The sequence below is a fragment of the Nomascus leucogenys genome, chromosome 11 (genome assembly GCF_006542625.1).
Source record: "Nomascus leucogenys isolate Asia chromosome 11, Asia_NLE_v1, whole genome shotgun sequence".
NCBI classification, from domain to species: Eukaryota; Metazoa; Chordata; class Mammalia; order Primates; family Hylobatidae; genus Nomascus; species Nomascus leucogenys.
Genome location: NC_044391.1, coordinates 49,468,137 through 49,487,381, shown reverse-complemented (window position 1 = coordinate 49,487,381; position 19,245 = coordinate 49,468,137). Strand labels below are relative to the sequence as shown.

Sequence of the window (19,245 nt, the reverse complement as noted above, 5' to 3'; positions counted from 1 at the left end):
GGAGGTTGCAGTGAGCCGAGATCGCGCCACTGCAGACCAGCCTGGGTGACAGAGTGAGACTCCGTCTCAAAAAAAAAAAAAAAGTATCTACCACATAGATGGTTATGAGATTAAATGAGTTGACATCTGTAATGCTTTTGGGTGCTGTTGAGTTTCTAATATTCACCTTTATTACTTTAATCTTGAATGCTCACCAAGGTGTTCTGGATCAGAAACTGATTTCTTACTAATTAACCCACAATAAATAGAAAGTGAACTGGCCTGCCTTGCCCTAAGCCTTAACCCTGATGAAAGCCAAGCCAAGTGTCCTACATTGGTAGCCAAACATTCCACAGATGACTGACAGTGAACAATGGATTATTTTCATTTATATACAGGAGAGAGACAATCATTCCCCTCCCCATCCTGAAAGGAGAGAAAAATCTTTTGCTCCTTTGAAATGAGGTGGAAAGGATCCTAGGTTCTTACCTTAACCATTTAGAACGTAACTATATCCTTCCACAGGTCAGATACACCAAAGGGGTCTCCAAAGTCTGGGCTTTGTACCTAGGGAGATAGCAGCCCAGCCTTTCTTGGATGGTGAGCACACTAGTAATCATTTTATGAACATGCGCTACAACTTACATATACACAATACTTATTTTATGTGTAAAATAGCTCAAAACAAAAAGGATATTTTGTACAGAAAATGAAAAGAAAGAAAAAAGAACAAAAGGAAGAAAGATGGAGGAGGGGAGAAAACTTTCATAAAATCTTCATCCAAAATATCAGTGGCAGTGTGGAAAGGGAAAAGCAAAACAACAAAAAAAACTCTGTCTTCTGTGATGTACCAGGTCTGACAATTTGAGTTTTCTGACACGATGTGTAATTTCTTATGTTCAAGGACTATTTTCTTGGCCAAAAGAAAAGATCTTAGTTTCAGAGTTAGCATAGAACATAACACAATTTAAATGTCTTAAAGTAGCTTTAACAATAGTATGCAATACACACTGTGAGTCTTTATGAGTGATTCTCTAAGAGACCCCATCATTTGGCTTTGGACAGGAGAAAGTATCTTTATCATGAACACTCGCTGTGTTAGGCTGAAGCCCACAGTACCTATGATCCCCCACTCCTCCAATTCTTTCATAAGCTGGGAAGGGGCACTAAGGTGACCATCAGAATAATGAGGATGGGGTGTGTTTTCTTGTTAAGTCCAAGGCAGGGCTTGGCCCTACTGGATTGCAGCTCTTTTAAAAGATGAGTATTTAATACTACTTCGTTCTTTGGTCTGGTTGATTGTTGCCAATTTGAGACCACAGGGAATGTCCTCCTCATCATCTTTTTAATTTTACACTGATAAAAATTATTAAAGAGAATTTAAAGTCTGATTTGTGGATCAGTGTGCTGTATTAAAGAAAAGGAGAAGAAAAAATATATGAATATATATTCACACACACGAAAACATACTGATGGTAGAAAACAGGATAACGAAATATGAAGAAACTCTTCATAAAATTGTATTTTGCAAGATGTCCCTTTTTGATTTTAAATACAGGGGGAAGAGATTAGTCTTATAAGTGTCAGTCCCACACACCATGTCTTTTCTCTCCCTGGTGTTAATGTTCCATGTAATGCTAATTAAGTGGACATGTGTAACTAATTTAAGTGTTACAAAATTCAAACCAGTCTTAATTCCCCCTTCACCCAAAAATAGAATGAGAAACTTAGTTGTTAGTCTCTAGAGTTTATAGTGGGCAGAGAACTAAATTATAAAATCATATTTTACAGAAAAATCTAAATTGATTTCTCAGGTTATGAATACTTGATTATGATAGGGACAGTTCAGAAATAGCCCCATGGAAAAAGTAGTTATTCATTATATTGAGTCTTATGGCCAAGAAAGAGGGCAGAAAGAACGTAATTGTGAGTTGTCAAGCTTAACACATATGTATAGAGCAAATATTCTCACTCTGGTCAGTGGCAGAATTGAGCCTGCTGAATACTGGGCAGTGTTCAAGTGGTGGTCAAAGTGGTCCTCTGACATAAAGAATCATGACCCACAAAAAACATTGAAAGAAAATTTACATAGAGACATATTATTAATATACATATCATTACAGACACTTCCTTTACCAGGATAAGTGCAATCTGAAACTTATCTTGATTATATACCAACTCAATTTTTTTTTTTTTTTATTTTTTTCCTTTAAAAGCCAGGGTAAATTTTATTTTATTTTATTATACTTTAAGTTTTAGGGTACATGTGCACAACATGCAGGTTTGTTACATATGTACACATGTGCCATGTTGGTGTGCTGCACCCATTAACTCGTCATTTAGCATTAGGTAAAAAGGGAAGGAAAGGCAGGGTTATATTTCCATATTCTTTGCACACTATTTACAGAAATGGCATTAATCCTGAAAATATCATCTTTCTCTATCAAAGCCATCTTAAAGATAACACTGCATTATTACTTAAAGAAAACTGCCAGGGGGAGAATCTATACCTAGTAAAATTTAACACACCAGTGGAGGCAAAACATAACAATCTGTGTTAAGGGTAGTCATCATCCACAAATAGTTGAAAAAAAAAAAAACAGAAAAGCTTACCTTTATGATGGTTTGCACTGGATACAACTTTCCCCCACAAGGTTACAATAAATATTATTATTAGCAGTTTTCCTTTTGTTGCTTTCTGTAAGTATCTCTTACTCATCCTGCAAATAAAAAAATAATAAAAATCATAAATATGCAAATTCATAGCTTTTCCATTATGATTGTGCTACATTGAAAGCCTTCCACTATACTTTAACCCCTTCAACTCCTGAAAACTGTATTTCTTGTATTTAAAATGCTGTTCACTGTATACAAATGATGATCAGAGAAAATAAACGTTTTCCAAAGTACCTTGATATGATGCAAGAAATAAGCAAAGCCCTGCCTCAGTCAGTCTTCATCCACTTAACCATAGCCTAAATCAGTTTGGAAATATTATCATATTTCTCTCCATATAAACATAGATTTAGTTTATTAACAAAACCCAAGGCACGGTCATTTGGATAACCTCTAAATAAATGCCTTATTATTTTACTTTTTTCCTAACAATTGCCAAGTCAAATGCAGAGTGCAACAGTTTAGTTATAATTGCTTAGATGAATTCCTGCACAGAATATGCTCACTTCAAATCTATTATTCCTAATGTGCTTTTTAAAAATCACCTGGTTATACACATTTCTTACTGAAAAGTAACCTGATCCCCCTAATGTGCACAACTCCACTACAGGTGACACAATATTGTTGGACTCCACCTTGATGTAAGTTCCCAGAGGTAGGAGAAAAATGAAAAAGCAGAATGAAAAATACCAAATCAACATTTTCATGTTGAACTCATAAAACTAAAAAGAGCAAAAAATGTTATAACAAAATAATAGCTACCTATAATAAAAGTTCCGAACTTACTTTCTCCAGCACTTTCTACAACATTCTTTCATTTGTTCTGAAGAACAAATTTGGCCTGTAGGTATATCCATCCCCATTTTGTAGATGAGGAAATTTGGATACTTGCCTGGGCCACATTTAATGACAGAGTAAAAATACAAACCCAGAATTGTCTAATTCTAAAATTCTTGCATCAATCACTGGGGGATAAGCAAAACTGATATGAAATCAAGTCCATCTCCATTTATTTATGAGGGAGATTAAATATACGTCTGTCACCCTGTGACTTTCTGATTCAGATCCTATACTGAACTCCACTGTGCTTGACCTGAAGATTCTTGCCTGCCCTGCTTTTAAAGCAATTTCCTGGGGTCACTTGCTGATGTAGCCTGATTCCTTTTCCTCTTGTATTTGCTAGGTTACCCTTTTTTGTACATTTTTACCTCCAAAACATTCTATCTCCAAAAATGTGACTCAAAGGTAGAACAGGTGGCTATACAATTTCAAAGAGGAGTCCTTGACATTTTTTCATGTATGACTAAATGCATGAAAAAATAAATTACATATTACGTATTTTAATATACATATATGTTAATATTTCTTAGCTTGAGGTTATAGGGATTACTTCAAATGTTTAGATGGCAATATTGTAAGAATAAAAACATGAACTTCTAAGTCAGAATACCGGGGTTTGAGTCCAAACTTTAATGGCTTCTAATTATGTGGCCTTTACCTGACTACTTTTTTTGGGTCTCCTGCTTCAGTTTCTTCTGCAAATTTCTGGATCTCCTGCTGCACTTTCTTCTACTGTAGCATAGGATAATGTATGTGAAATTCCTGGCCCACTGACAAGCACGTACTAAGGATTCAATGGCTATGATATTAGAGAATAGTGAGTCATTTGTATATGTTTGATCCTGAAGTGTTTGGGAGGCTAATTCGTGAGATGATCGAAGGGAGTTTCAGTAGCACCAACAGCTGTAAACTCTCCGTGGACCTTAGCCTCACGACATGTCAAAGATAACATGTAAGAAGATAGGTATTTGAGCTTTTAGATCAGACTGTTTGGGTTTAAAACCAGGCTTCCTGCTGACTATATGACTTTGAACAAATTACTTAATAATTCATATTATTTTCATTGTCAGTAAGATGAAGATAATAATATGTACCTAACAGTGTTGTTGGTATGAAGATTAAATGAAATAGTCTGTGTAAAAGATTTAACACTATGCATAGCAAATAATAAACGCTCAACAAACGCTAACCATTACTATAATCATTACTCAGTCAGACTAGCATTTTCCTAAATTCATTCTGTGAGGCACCAGTTCCACAGACTGTTATTAAAGTATTCGTGAAAAATAAAGGGGGGAAATATATTTGTACCATTCTGAGTTCAACCAATTTAACTAGATTTTTTTAACAAGAAGCATATTGCCAAATACGCCTTTTAGAAACATTTTCCAAGAACCTCCTCCACAGTGTAATACAGCACACTAGTGTCCTTGGGAAGCCTCTTAGAGAAATATTGAGCTCTAACAATAACCTGGTTTGGAACTTATTCTCAGTAAACCAAATGTGATTTTAAATCTTCCATTCTATTGCCTTTGTTTCCTCTCTCAGCACTCCTACTATTTGTTTTAAGAATCTTCTCTTTTTTTCTACAATTTTTCAACCATCCTGACTCCCCTCTGTATCTAATCCCTGCAACCTTATTGTACTGCATATCATATAACAGAATGAACAGGGAAACTCATCTGACAGGAAGAGCTGCTTAGCATAATTCTTGATAATAGCTTCTCCTTAGCACGTGGCCTCTGCTACAAGGGCAATGACCCATCATTTTTCCATACCATTGTGCACCCACCCAATGGGATGACAGAACTGACAGCTGGTCAAACTGACAACTAGACATATGGAAACAGAAACACCCACAAAGTTGCCAGGCTGTCAAAGTAAAGAAAGAAAGGAGAATGCAGGTCAACATTTGGAAGGCTGTAAGGACTGGTATTTTCTCCTTTTCATAACACCGTCACTCCTGTCCAGTTAATTACCAGTTCTGTCAATACTATCTCCAGAATATCTCTTAAATGTATATTCGCATACCTATTACTACTGCAACACTGCAATACGGACCACCAAACTTTCTCACTGGCCACAGCATCCTAACTGGACATCTGCCACCAAATTGCCCTCCTATATCTGTCTTTTTCACAACTATATTTGCAGTATTTAGTAAGTGCCTGATAAATATTGTTGACTGAATGTAATGCATTCTCTATGCTATGGCCAAATATGTCTTTATGAGCATGAAACATACTTGGTTAAAACCTTAACATGATTCCTTTCTCTGTTCAGAACAGAAGACCATCATTCTTAGTAGGGTATAAAAATCCTACAGCAGAATATTTTTTTAAGCTTTGATCCTTTATGTCTCTAATCTCATTTTATGCCATTTTGTCCCATCTTTCTCTCCACACACACTCATGCTCTATTTTTAACCCTAGAAAATTTCTCCAATGACTTCCAGCTAAATCTTACCCCCATGCCACCTGAAAGATGTTAGCTATACCCTCCATTCCCACCTACTCTTCAAAATGGGTAACTTCTACTCACTAGCAGAAGGGCAGGTTAGAATTCCTCCTATAGGATTTGCCCAAGACCGTGTTGAGTGCCCTTCATTCTGCACAACAGCCACTTGCCATACCATATTATAATCCACCTACTTATATTCAACCATTATTCTCATATAAGATTCCTAAAGACAGCAACTGTGCCCCATACATTTGTGAATCTGTAGGACTCATCCAAAGTCTAGCTTAATAGCTGGTAAATAAGTACTTATTGAATGTTGGTGGTGCCTTACAGCCACATATATTGCATAGTGGTTAACATGAGGAGGAAGCAAGTATGTGTCATTTCTCTAGACGACAAACAGGAAGTGAAAAAGAGTGGGGGGCGGTGAAACAAGACAGAGCAAACTGAGAAGGAAAAGAGAAAAACGAAATCCAATCTTGAATGTGTTTTATTCTGATGTTTAAATAACAATCAAGTTTGAACAAAGTGAAACGTAAGAGAGTGATCAAGATTTTTGACAAACGGGCAATACCAGAGAAAAACACCTAAAGGAAAAAAGCTGAATGTACATTTCTTCTTTACTTTGCATGACAGCACAAAAGGAGGGACATTGCCTTCTTTCTCTATTTGCTAGCCACCAGGTCTCAGTATAAAATTTCCCACCACAGAAATACTGAATGTGGTCCTGGCTCCAACACAAAAAAAAAAGAAAAAAGAAAGAAAGAAAGAACTGCCACATTCATTTGGGAAAACAGCAAAATTTAAGTGAATTTTGCAACAGCAAAAACAGTGAAAAGAAACTGGAAACCGAAGGAAAATACACATAGAGGAGGAAACCTTGAAATCGCTCCCAGGCAGCAGCAGCTTGCAAGGAGCACAAGGGAAATGAGGAAAACTGAGAAATGGTAACCTTGGCAGTGAAGGATGCTGAAGTGAAAAGTTGTCGAAGTGGAGGACTGACAATTAAATCTCTTGGACTTTCTCCCACTCTTCTCTTCTGTTACATATTTCACTTATGTACACGGAAGTTTAGACTTCTGGATTATTTGAAATGCTTCTCATCCCACTAATGTTAAAAGTACATTTAATTGGCCAGGTGCAGTGGCTCATGCCTGTAATCCCAGCACTTTGGGAGGCCGAGGTGGGTGGATCACAAGGTCAGGAGATCTAGACCATCCTGGCTAACACGTTAAACCCCGTCTCTACTAAAAATACAAAAAATTAGCCGGGTGTGGTGGTGGGCGCCTGTAGTCCCAGCTACTCGGGAGGCTAAGGCAGGAGAATGGCGCGAACCCGGGAGGCAGAGTTTGCAGTGAGCTGAGATTGCGCCACTGCACTCCAGCCTGGGCAACAGAGGAAGACTCCGTCTCAAAAAAAAAAAAGTACATTTAATTGTTAAAAAGCAAGAAATAAAAAACTGTTATGCTATGAGAAAAATCATTTCCCCATGAAAACAGAAAGTAAGTTTAACTGGTCTATAAACAAAAACCTGGAAGGAAAAAAGGGAGGAATAAAAGAGATAGTATAAAGGAGATGTATATAAAAGATAAAAGTGGAGGCTTAGAATCCAACCACCTGGCCTCCCCTTGAGCCTAAGAAACTTCTGTGGAAATAGAGATCACATAAGGGAATATATTTTTTAAGTCTTTTTTGGAAAATTCTTTACATTGATCTAAATATCGGACAAACTTGGTGTTTACTAGTTACAGTGGCATGGACCTTAACAGACAAATCTGGAAAAGAAATTTACCCTTAGGGCAGAATGCTCAGTGGGTTAGTCACATGCCCTTTCTCCTCACAGGAACCAGAATGATAGTTATAAATGTTAATCAAATCACATTACCCCACTGGCCCTATACTTTCCTTAAAATCCCGGAATTTATCTATTCATTGAAATGAGAATAAAATATAAATCTCTTACTAGAGAAAAAAACCCAACATCATCTTCCGTCTCAACCACTGTGACTTCATTTCACATCCCTGTACCCCAGGTTCCCTATGCTTCAAGCACACTGGCCCTCCCGCTATCCCCTCTGCCAAGCTAATTCTAGACCTTACACTGAATGTTAATTCTGCCATGAAGGTTCTCCCACCTGTCTTTGTGTAGTGGTCTGCTTTTCATAATCACCTTCACAGAGATTAACCATCCTGCCCTCCAGAGTCCAGAGAGACCCACCCTGCAGTTTCTCTCTCTCTCTCCCCAAATAGCCTGTAGCATTTTCTCTATTTATTCTAATCTAAAATTATTCTATTCACTACTTTATACGTTTGCATAAGTGTCTATTTTCTCCTTCTTCCCATTAAAATGTAATCTCCATGAGAGCAGAGATTCTGCCTGTAAGTCACTGCTCTAGCACATAGAACATCACCGGGATCATGGAACATCAAGAGATGTAGAGTGAAGAAACAGGTGTATTTTATAATCAGAATAAAAGAGGTGAGTTTTTTAATGGAGAAGTTTTATTACTTCTTTTAATTAAAAAAAATTTCCTTATATTCAACCACTAGAAATGAAGATGTGAAGAACAGTACATATTGGTGGAGCGATAGAAGAAGTGAGAAGAATGAGTGGGAGATGAAGAAATGGAAACAAAGACTAGATTACTCTTTCAAGAAACACGCAGAGAAGGGAAGTGAAGATGGAGTGGTGGCAAGAAACACGCAGAGAAGGGAAGTGAAGATGGAGTGGTGGCTAGAGAGATTTAAACAAGACAACGGAGCCAAAAGAAAGGGAGGAGTTAAAGATACCAAAGCGAGCGTAAATTATGAAAGTTAATTTTCAAATGAGGTCAAAAAATAGGTAACAGTTTTGTAAATGTAAAGCATTCTACAAGTACAATTTATTGTTATTATTCCTTTAGTTTCCTTATTTTTATAGAAGTTAAATGTATCTTCCAAAACTAAACCATTCTTTGTTCTTGCAAATAGATTAATACAAATATCCTACTAAATAGGACGTCGAGAGCTACAAGTTTGACTACATTGTTGCTTTCATCCAAAATCATGTCTAACCTGACTAGAATTTTATAACACTATGCCTGTATATAGAATACCCAAGTTATTACTGAAATAGCAATTGTCTTTGAGGTGGATGGTGCCATCGGTATTAATAGAGATTAAATAGGTATATATGGATATTAAAGCACAAGAGACTCATATGTAAGTTGTATATATAAAGGGTATACAGTAACAAATTAGGAGATAATAATGTAACTCATACATGTAATCATGTATGTTGTGTGTTATATCATCCAGAAACTGAGGTGGTTGATTTTAATCATTTTAATTACTACAGTTTTTCTTTTCACTTCACATCATATATCAGGTATAATCACATGATGGTATTTTAAGCCACATTCACTAGGCACATTATGTGAGTCAGAACATTCCTATTGAAGAACTAGGATTTATATTTCCTATATTGTAAGTTATTATCAAAAGTTTATAGAGTTGTATTTTCACAAGTTAGTCATATGATTAGCCTAACTAGGTCATATTTTCTTAGACAACTTCAAAACACAGACTTTGAAACCTAAATCAGTTTCTAAACTTTGTCTGAACTGAAACACTTGTTTTAAAATGCTCATTAAGTTTGATATATCAGTGTTTTGTGATGAATCCAGCTCTTAATTCTGTTCAGTAAAGAAGTCAACCCTGGAGATTTAGCCAAGAAAGCTGCATTGGTTTCTAAGGATTTCCTGGCAACAAACACAAGCCTCATTTAAGAACCACAATTATCTGCTTCCTTCACCCAAATTTTATGCTTTCATTCATTTCCCCACAATACTGCAATTTTGGTGGGCACAAAAACTCAGGAGCACTATTGCTTTATGCCTAGCTGTGTATAGCCAAATTGTTGGATTTGTGCAAATACCTTTACCACCCACAGATTGAAAGGATATGGAATAGAAATGTATTATCATTTAAATGATTTCTCCAGAAACACAATATTCCAATGTGCCAAGCTCTAACATTCAAAACAGAAAACAATGCTGTAAGGCAAAGATAAAGCAATCATTTACGATTTTTCAGAGCCCTAGAAAGACACCTGAAATGATCAAGGCTAAGCTATATCACCATGCATCTATTATTACAAGTGAATCTCTTGCCCTCCTTTCTGTCTATAAAATGGGAATGTCGTCTATTTTTTTTCTAACAGGAATGCCATTAGAATAAACAAGAAATCATGGGAGAGTCTGAACTTAAAGAAAGATGTGAAAAATCAGAGGTGTTACTATTTCTTCAAAGGCCCTTCTCTCAGAGCATGGGCTTATAAGTCAAAAAAACCAAATGTGATCCTGGATTCCAACAAATAATAGTTAAATAAATTTGTCAACTTTACTTAACATCAAGTCTCAATGCACACATAGAGAATGTATAAATATTATTACATATAATATTGTAACGTATGTAATGAAAGCTAAAGGTATGTCTTTCATTCTCACATGCCCTGCTGAGGCATTTTACTCTTTTCTCAGTGGCTGTAGATAGTTTGAGGAGGGTGCATCCATCATATTTAAATTTCGTATCTCTTTCCACTTCAGTCTTAACCCTAAACTACATTCTTTCTCTGCATTTCTGTTTTTTATTCAGTGCTCCTCTCCTTATCAATTGCTTATTGTTTTATATTATTATCTATCTCCTCCAGGGTCCAAATCTGTTTTTCCCACAGAAAAAAATTAAGGAAAATATGGTACGGTTATATAGTATGACCAAAAGCGAGATTTCATACTGAACCACTGTAACAAGACATATATTATATCAAAAAAAAGCCATCAAAAATTTGAGTCTAACCAAGCTAAAATGTAAAATATATTAGAGCTACTAAATTGAAAATAAATCTAATTTTTGCAATTTAATATGAAATGTATGTGTCCACCAAATCATGATGATGTTTGTAAAGGAGAGGGCTGGATAATTTAGATCTAGACAACACTAAACCTTGTTTTATATTTGCCCTCTGCTTCTACAAAAACTTCAGACAAAAGTACTAACAATTAGAAAAAATTGGATTACCTTCTACTACCCTTTTAACACAATGACACTATGTCACAGTATGAATTGAAACAGGTGGTAGGAGAAAAGCAGTTGATTTGTAGATCTGTAAACAATCCACAAAGCTTCCACTCCTGCATGATCTGGAGATGACTACATTTCACAAATGTTAGGTGGAGCACCATTAAATAGAATAAGAAAGAAAACTTCCAATTATATGTAGCCTTTTATAAATGGCTAAATCATAAGCCTTATATTTAATTTTGTGATTATATATGGTAGAAAGAGAGGTAGCTCTGCACATATCTAATTCTGTATATAATATTCATAATAAAACATTTTCTTTCTTTTTTAATAAGACTTTTATAATGCAAATAATAAGACTTTTATCAATGCAAATAAGCTATGGTAATGGAGCCAGTTCTAAATATTTCTTCAGTCTATTATCATTGGGACTATTTAAGACTTTCACTCCTTTTGTTCTGGTGTACCTGTTCTCTTGGGAAATGAGGCACAGAAGAAATCCACTTCACCTCAGCTCTTTCTCCTGCCTGCTGGCAAAGGAGTGAAAGAGTGAGTGAGAAAAACGAAAACAATCTTTAAGAGTTCTTTGTTAGGATAAAGTTTGTGGTCCAAGAACATTTATTCTCACTGTGGTAACACCTACATATATGAAGGATTCTCCATTTTATGCATTTAACCATCCAGTATGGTCGGTATGCCAGCAAGCACTAGCTAGTTAACGGCACGCATTCGAGAGAGCAAAACAGCTTCACCAGCAAACCATTACAACATGGAACCTCCCCTCAACACAGATTGTTCTCAAAGGTAGGTGAACTGAAGAGCGAAAGTTGCATATCCAAAGGCCTCTACTCATATAACCATCCCTTCTAAAGCATCAGCATCAACATATTTCAACCATACCATCAAAAATTATAAAAGCAAACAAACTGTTTAAAAAAAGATAGTAGTTACGTGGCAAAAAGAATGCTATTCTATGTTCTCAAAAGAAACCAAAAGAGTCCAAGAATAGGCTGTTTAATCAACTTCACTTGAATTCACACTTCTGAGAATAACAGTTTAAGCAAAATTTTTGGACAATTATGTGCACTAGTATTAAATCCCTGAGCACAGCAACGTCACAAAGCACAGTGAAAGAGACAGTGATGCTGGAACCCACACACTTTTATAACTACATTCTATTCACACTCCTTATATGTGTTGATAGTTGTACATTACTTCATATACTTTAACGAGCTGTCTTTGAGGAAAAGGTAGAGCATTATCAGATTTTAATATAACAAAGTACCATACTCAGCTTTCAGCTAACAGCTTAAGCAACTGAGAATTCAACCGATTAAGAATCAAAGCAGCAACCACTCTGTGCTACAAACCTCAGTCTACAGTAAGCCTCTGTAACATACTGCTTTCTGACTTGTTCTTTTTGCAATAAGATTTCAGTAACTTTTAGAATCTCACTTTTTTACTCTTTCCCTTTATGAATAAAATCGATCACATAATATACACTACTCTAACTTCTATTTGCCATCGGCCGCTTTGTTCCACCCCTAACATTTTCCTTATGGATGAATTTGGTTTCCTCAGTCATGATGCAGGTATTTTCCTGCAGTATGCAATCATATGGCAAAGCAGTAGTCAAGTGGTTAAATGTGCAATCTTGAGAAATTTTCCCAGTGGTGAGATGTATTCTATTGTGAAATTATGCCCCAAGGTGGTGGTGGGAGCCTATTACTGGGGTCTATTTTCAAAAAATTCTCCAAAGAACACCCTGAGGAAAGCCCTACATTAAGGGGATATGAAGAACTAGTCCAAACTACAGCCATCGACATTTCATATTGGCTGAAAACCTACTGACCTTATTTCCTCTCAATTTGTATCCCATTACTTCAATTGCTAGGAAGAAGGATTCAGGACACATCAGATAGAATATTACACAAAACAAGTGTCAGATATCACTACAGTTTAGCAACAATTTAACCAGTAATCCCTGAGTTAACACTCTTCCTGCAATGGACAATGGACATGAGAGTACTCTGTAAACTGTATAGTAGTCTATAAATTAGACTTATTACCAAATCATACTAAATTAGGTAATAGGGTGAATGGATAAACAAATTATGATATATATATATATACACACACACATATACATATATACACACACACATATATACATATATACACACACATATATACACATATACACACACACACACATATACACATATATATACACACACAGTGGAATATTATTCAGCCTTAAAAAGAAACTACAACATAGATGAATTTGGAAACATGTTAAGTGAAATAAGCCAGACACAAAAGTACAAATACTGTGTGACTCTACTTGCATGAGAGATACCTAGAATAGTCAAATTCATTGAGACAGAAAGTAGAATAGAGATTACCAGGAGCTGAAGGGAGGGAGAAATGGAGAGTTACTATTTAATGAATAGAGAGTTTTTGTACAGGATGATTTTTAAAAGAGTTCTGGAATAGATAAGCGGTAATGTACAACATTGTGAATGTACTTAATGCCGCTGAATTGTACAAAAAATGTCTACAATGGTAAACTTTGTTATGTCTATTTTACAACAATAAAAATGAAGAAAAACAGATAAAATGGCAAGAGTCATAATGGGAACAGCTCTGCTCATTGGCTCTACCATAGAACCTACATTAATTTTCTTCGTGGCACTGAACAGTATTTGAAATAGTGTTAACCTATTTGCTTACTTCTTTATTGTCTCTCTCTTCCCCTACTAGAATACAATCTACTATAAGAGCACAAACCTATGCCTTCTATTTCACTACTTTATTTCCAGCATTTATGATGTTTCTTATCACAGAATGTGTGCAGAATAAATATTTGTTGAATAAATAAATAGGTGGAAGAAACACTACATATGTCCTTTTGAGTTTGGTTACTCTGCATGATCACACGCATTTTCTTATGCCCAATAACATTTAATGTCTCTACCTCTTGTAAGCAGTAGAATACTTTCAATTGTTGTTTATATTATATGTAAGTCTTGTATCTGTAAATAGAAGCTAAGCTCTTTGACACACCATACACTATAGCTCTATTTCCCCACAAAGTGTCTTACTTTTGCATAGTGCCATATGGTATACTAAGAACTTTTACATCTGTGATCATCTTTGGTTCACATGATCATGAGGCTGGCAGATGGAATCACCCCTCTTGCAGAGATGAGGGAGCAGGCTTAGAGAAGGTAAGTGGCTTGTTCAAAGTCAAAGTTAGTAATTAGCACAGCCAGAACTCAAAACCAGTTATCCACCAGGCATAGTGGTTCATGCTGTGGCTCAACGCTTTGGAAGGCTGAAGCATGAGGATCACATAAGGACAGAAGTTGGAGGCTGCAGGGAAATGTGATGGCACCACTGTACTCCAGCCTGGGCAACAGAGCCAAGACCCTGTCTCAAAAAAATTTTTAAAAGTTCTTCCAGCTTCAGGCCCAAAGTTCTTTCAATTAAAAGTCTGATAACGAAGAAGCAGCAGCTTCTCCACTCCTTCTCGAATCTCCGCCTGGTTGGGGCCCACCTGCTTCCACTCCTGTCTCCACCATGTGCATCAAGGTGACCCAGAAGTCCTACAAGGTGTCCACCTCTGGCCCCTGGGACTTCAGCAGCCGCTCCCTACATGAGTGGGCCCGGTGCCCCCATCAGCTCCTCAAGCTTCTCCCGAGTGGGCAGGAGCAGCTTCCAGGGTAGCCTGGGCGGAGGCTTTGGCGGGGCCAGTGGTATGGGAGGGATTACTGCTGTCATGGTCAACCAGAGCCTGCTGAGCCCCCTTAACCTGGAGGTGGACCCCAACATCCAGGCCAGGCCCTGCACACCCAGGAGAAGGAACAGATCAAGACCTTCAAAACAAATTTGCCTCCTTCATCGACAAGATACGGTTCCTGGAGCAGCAGAACAAGATGCTGGAGGCCAAGTGGAGCCTCCTGCAGCAACAGAAGATGGCTCGGAGCAACATGGACAACATGTTCCAGGAGCTACATCAACAACCTTAGGCGGCAGCTGGAGACTCTGGGCCAGGAGAAGCTGAAGCTGGAGGCAGAGCTTGGCAACATGCAGGGGCTGGTGGAGGACTTCAAGAACAAGTACCATGATGAGATCAATAAGCATATAGAGATGGAGAATGAATTTGTCCTCATTGAGAAGGATGTGGATGAAGCGTACGAGGACAAGGTAGAGCTGGAGTCTTGCGTGAAAGGGCTGACTAATGAGATCAACTTCCTCAGGCAGCTGTATGAAGAGAAGATCTGGGAGCTGCAGTCCCTGATCTCGGACACGTCTGTGGTGCTGTCCATGGACAGTAACAACTCCCTGGACATGGACAACATCATCGCTGAGGTCAAGGCCCAGTATGAGGAGATTGCCAACTGCAGCTGGGCTAAGGCTGAGAGCATGTACCAGATCAAGTATGAGGAGCTGCGGACGCTGGCCGGGAAGCACGGGGATAACCTGCAGCGTACAGACTGAGATCTCCGAGATGAACCAGAATGTCAGCTGGCTCCAGGCTGAGATCAAGGGCCTCAAAGGCCAAAGGGCTTCCCTGGAGGCCGCCATCGCCGATGTCAAGCAGCACAGGGAGCTGGCCATTAAGGATGCCAACACCAAGCTGTCGGAGCTGGAGGCCGCCCTGCAGCGGGCCAAGCAGGACATGGCGCAGCAGCTGCGTGTATACCAGGAGCTGATGAATGTCAAGCTGGCCCTGGACATCAAGATTGCCACCTACAAGAAGCTGCTGGAGGGCAAAGAGAGCTGGCTAGAGTCTAGGACGCAGAACATGAGTATCTACTCGAAGACCACCAGTGGCTATGCTGGAAGGTTGAGCTCGGCCTATGGGGGCCTCACAAGACCCCTCCTCAGCTATGGCCTGAGCTCCAGCTTTGGCTCTGTCGTGGGCTCCAGCTACTTCAACTGCACCAGCTCCACCAGGGCTGTGGTTGTGAAGATCGAGACCCGCGATGGGAAGCTGGTGTCTGAGTACTCTGACGTCCTGCCTGAGTGAACGGCCATGGCAGCCCCTCTCACCCTACCCCACCTGCAGCTGTCCCAGAGCCCATGAGAGAGGCCACTGTGCAGGGGAGCACAGGGAACAGGAGACCCACCTGAGACTCAGCCCTAGCCCTCAGCCCACCCGCGGGGGGGTGTTTACTGCCAGGGGACCCCCCTTCCCCATACCTCCAGCTACAAAACAATTCAATTATTTTTCCCAAAATAAACCCTCAGCTAGCTCTGCCAACTGTCAAAAAGAAAAAAGAGTTTGATAATGAAAACGATTCTAATGTCATATTTCCATAATATAAAATAGAATATGTTAAAATAATTCCCACTAAATTTTTTTGGGGGCCGTGAAAAAAGATGCCTTGGCCATGGGTTTGTTTTAAATGCTAAACAAGAGAGGAATTATACATGGATAGAAATAAATTTAGCTGATTATTTGTCAATATAATATTATATATACAGTTATGCATTGCTCAGTAATCAGGATACATTCTGAGAAATCCATCACTGGGCAATTTTAATGTGTGAACCTCATAGAGTGTACTGACACAAACCCATATGCTACAGCCTACTACACACCTAGGCTATATGGGATAATCTATTGCTCCTAGGTCACAAACCTGTAGGCAACTGTAACACAATGGTACTTGTGTATCTGAACGTATCTAATTACATAGAAAAGGTACAGTAAAAATAGCATATTAAATCTTATGGGACCACCATTGTATGGACAGTTCATCATTGGCCAAAACACTGTATGTGGCTTATGACGGTACAGAAAAAACTGACTACAAATATATGATGGGGCTGGTAGGAGCCATACAGCCCAGTCAGTGAAGTGAGGGCTCAATCATCTCACTGCCCAATTCACCTCCAGGAAACTTTCTGCTTCAGCCCATTGAGGACACATGGGAAGGAGAGCCTCATACCACCCCACCGTCCCTTTTCCCTTCAGGAGCCAGAAATCCAGAATCATATCTGAAATTCATCATTTTTAAATGTTATCAATTAATCTCATTCTAAAGAACATTCTGCATGTCAAATACAGCCTGTGGGCAACCAGGGTGTGGCTTCAGTTCGAAGCCATCTTATTTCTGAGTAAGTAGCACTTTCTACTCATGGACTGTGTAAACTCTGACTTGAATCAGAAAAAAAAAAAAAGCAAGAAGAGAACATATGAATACAAAAAAAAATCTTGGTTATCTTCTCTGTGCTTCTTATTTACCCACATTGAAATTTTTTTTTTTTTTTTTTTTTTGAAACGGAGTCTCTCTCTGTCACCCAGGCTGGAGTGCAGTGGCGTGATCTCGGCTCACTGCAAGCTCCGCCTCCCGGGTTCACGCCATTCTCCTGCCTCAGCCTCTCCAAGTAGCTGGGACTACAGGCACCCGCCACCACGCCCGGCCAATTTTTTGTATTTTTCAGTAGAGACGGTGTTTCACCGTGGTCTCGATCTCCTGACGTCGTGATCCACCCGCCTCGGCCTCCCAAAGTGCTGGGATTACAAGCGTGAGCCACTGCGCCCGGCCCACATTGAAAATTTTGCCTAGACTTATGAACTTCAAATGAGTGCCATTATATGAAATAACTGTGCTTATAAGAGTGCTTTAAAGTCCTTAGATTTGAAGATGTTTAACGTACTAATCCAACTTAAAAACTAAGTTTGCCTTCCATGGGAGAATCCAGAGGCTAAAACACAGGATAAAAACAGAGTATTTATTCTTGTAAGGACAGGATCTGATGTTTCTGCTCTATATTTTAGCAGTGGCACATAAAGATTATAATTGGGAATGAAAGAAAGCAAAGGACCCACTGAAAAACGGATGTCTTGAGCTAGAAGTAGCAATCACAGCATCTGCATTTTGGCGTCCGGAGAAAAACACTGGAAGAAAACAATAAAGCACAAGGTATAAAAATACCAAAGAAGTCAGCTGTTTTTCTCAGTTGATTGGGGGGAAAATAGAGTACAAAAGGATACTTAGAAGACTTTGGTAAAATTCTGAAGACTTAAATAGCTTATGGTTCAGATAAGCTGAGAAATGGAGGCAAAAGGAGTAAAAGGAGAATAAAATGGCTGTGCTTAGTTTTTCTGTTACTGTAAGGCTTAAAAGACAATTCAGAACTGGCTCAAGTTCAGACTCTTTCACCAAGATCAGTACCATTGCTTCTTTCTTGGTATCGTCTTTCGAATGTCAAATTCACTCCAAGTTATTACATATAACTTTCCAGAGAGCACCTTAAAAACTGCCTCACTTTATTTCCTTGCGAATACTCTATGCTATATTTATATATTCTACCTACTACATAACACAGAAAGAATGCAGGATTTGGAGTAAGAATACTTGGATTCAAGACTTGGTCACCTGTTTAGGTAGATGATTTCTGGAATCATTTAATTCCTCTGAGCCTCAGTTGATCATTTTGTACAATAAAGGTAATATGACTTGCCTTAACTACCTCACAAGGTCGTTGCAAGGATTAAAAAAGTGTCTCTCAAGTTTTAACCTTAAAAATATATTATCTGCAACGCATCCAAAGGGTCATCCTCCAAGGAAACTACAACCTAACTGATCATTTAACAAACATTATTAAACATCTACTGTTACTTCAAACACTGGCAATATAGCTGTGAAAATGACAAGGTCCCTGCCTGCACACATGGAGCCCATAATCTGATTACAGTTGTAAATTTTTAATTTGGGGTTTGATGATAACATAGTAAACAAAAAAAATTCATCTTTCAGCTAGTAAGTAGATTACAAGTTTGTGATAATGTATTGTTTTTCATTAATTTTCATAAAGAAAAGAATATAATGGCATTATCTTAATTAAATTCAAAAAGGCACTTAGCCTGAAACCACAGAGTAAAGGCATTATTTACGATACATGTGTCATTGGAATATAGTAATTATTAGTCACCACAGACACACTTGCTATCATGCAAACATAAGGAAAATGCAGCTGCTTACTCAAAGTTTGATTTGTGGAAACATGATATATTCATCCAAAATGGCTATTACTAAGTTCTTATTTTATGCAAGGCCCCACAGCGGACACTATAAGGGATAGGTCAGCAAGCCCCAGTTTCTTGCTGCCTTCAAAGGACTTGTAATAAAGGAATAAAAGATTTGTGAACTCCTGTAAGTAAGAGAATGACGTATGACTATTGAAGAGGTATTATAGTGGCTTAGAAAGAGA

The 19,245-nt window shown here is 38.2% G+C and overlaps 1 protein-coding gene across 3 annotated transcripts in view; it reads right to left on the bottom strand.

Annotated features, from left to right (window-relative positions):
* TAFA2 (TAFA chemokine like family member 2) overlaps window positions 1-19,245 on the bottom strand; it is a 566,967-nt gene that overhangs the window by 157,114 nt on the left and 390,608 nt on the right. For all 3 annotated transcript variants that reach the window (XM_030822320.1, XM_003252734.3, XM_030822321.1), the window contains one exon: window positions 2,593-2,699. In XM_030822320.1, coding sequence (XP_030678180.1) covers window positions 2,593-2,699 — 107 coding nt within the window. The remainder of the gene's footprint in view (window positions 1-2,592; window positions 2,700-19,245) is intronic.